Consider the following 1,598-nt stretch of genomic DNA (forward strand, 5'->3'; position numbering starts at 1 on the left):
AAGAATAAAAAAATGACTTGAACTTCCCAGGGTTTGTGTTTCTCTATTTGTAAAATAGGGCTACTCAATATATGATAGACTTGAGGGGGGTGTGAGTCTCCTCTAGTTCCTTGACCTCCCCTCATTCCTTGCCCTCCCCTCATTCCTTGCCCTCCCCCTCATTCCTTGCCCTCCCTCATTCCTTGCCCTCCCCCTCATTCCTTGCCCTCCCCTCATTCCTTGCCCTCCCCCTCATTCCTTGCCCAGGAGGAGTGTGACCTGAGAGGCACCATTTGGGATTTGTCAGGAGCTTATATGTGCTATTGTTTTAGGAACAGCAATGTGGAAAGAGGAGATGGCCCCTGAATCCTGCAAGAATTATAAGGAGGACGGTCTGGGTGCAAAATGGGTACAGAGACACAGCCACCTAGACTGAGTCCTCACATGGGCACGCTAATAAATATCTTCTCAGGCCACAAAGAAAGCATAATTGTGTGATGGTGGGAGCAGAACTGAGGGGTTTAAGTAACAGACAAGCCCAGAGCTTTCTGTAGGAGGAGGGGTGACATTTTAACACATGTGCAATTCCAACCTTTTTCCGTTGTAGCTTCTGTTTTTCCCTGAATTCTTCCATTTTCCTGGCTTCTTCTCTTAGAGTCTGTGCAAGCTGAATGTGACACTGAGCCACATTGTCTACTTCTGCAAAAAAAAATTTTAATAAAGCAATAATCATACTCTATATCTATAGTCAAATACACTAAAGTATACAAAATTATACACACATAGTCACAAAAGATGGAAGCAAGTATTAAAACCATCTGGACACCAACATTTACTAAGCTCTTTCAGGTGCCTGGCATTTCCCTGGCCACCAAGACCAACGCTCCAAAAGCCCTTACCTCAGCCTCTGTCCACTAACTGTTCCTAGCCCAGCATATGGCCAGAGCTGGGGAAAACAATGCAGCCACAGCTGCAGCTCAGAAACTTGCACCCCAGGAAAGACTCCTAAGGCCATCATAATTTCAGATGAAACTCTTCATTGTTTTTAGACAACATCTACGGATCTTTTCATCTCTAACCTCTCACGACCCTGAACTTTTTTTTTTTTTTTTTCAGAACCGCGGATTGAACTCAGGCCCTTGCACTAGCCAGGGAAGCGCTTGTTCTACTGAGCCATCTCCCTGACCCCAATACCCTGAACTTTTATTAAAAAGATCACACAAGGGCCAGGGAGGTGGCTCAGTGGAATAAGCACTTCCCTGGCAACTACAAGGGCCTGAGTTCAATCCCTGGTTCCGCAAAAAAAATTAAAAATAAAAATAATTAACACAATAAAAGTTTGCCTTCTAGTAGTTATTATTGGCTAGAAAGACTATTGGTCATTTTGCCCTTATTTTCAAAGATCTTTACAGTGATCATGGCTTGCCTCTATAATAGACAAAATAAACTTTTAAATTTTACTTGTTTTAAGAAAACCAATTTAAGAATGGTATTAAAATTAAACTTTTTTGGGGGGCGGGGAGATGGCTCAGTGGAATAAGCACTTCCCTAGCAAGCGCAAGGGTCTGAGTTCAATCCCTGGTTCCGCAAAAAAAAAATTAAACTTTTTAATGTATTTG

At 42.7% G+C, this 1,598-nt stretch overlaps 1 protein-coding gene and 1 pseudogene across 1 annotated transcript in view; one reads left to right on the forward strand and one right to left on the reverse strand.

The window, feature by feature from the left end:
• The window catches only part of Pstpip2 (proline-serine-threonine phosphatase interacting protein 2), a 124,870-nt gene that overhangs the window by 25,204 nt on the left and 98,068 nt on the right, over positions 1–1,598 (reverse strand). The window contains exon 5 of the mRNA XM_012514515.2: positions 572–678. Coding sequence (XP_012369969.1) covers positions 572–678 — 107 coding nt within the window. The remainder of the gene's footprint in view (positions 1–571; positions 679–1,598) is intronic.
• The window catches only part of LOC105742193, a 10,214-nt pseudogene that overhangs the window by 7,055 nt on the left and 1,561 nt on the right, over positions 1–1,598 (forward strand).

Source organism: Octodon degus, unplaced genomic scaffold (genome assembly GCF_000260255.1).
Source record: "Octodon degus isolate 3935 unplaced genomic scaffold, OctDeg1.0 scaffold00003, whole genome shotgun sequence".
In the NCBI taxonomy this organism is placed as follows: Eukaryota; Metazoa; Chordata; class Mammalia; order Rodentia; family Octodontidae; genus Octodon; species Octodon degus.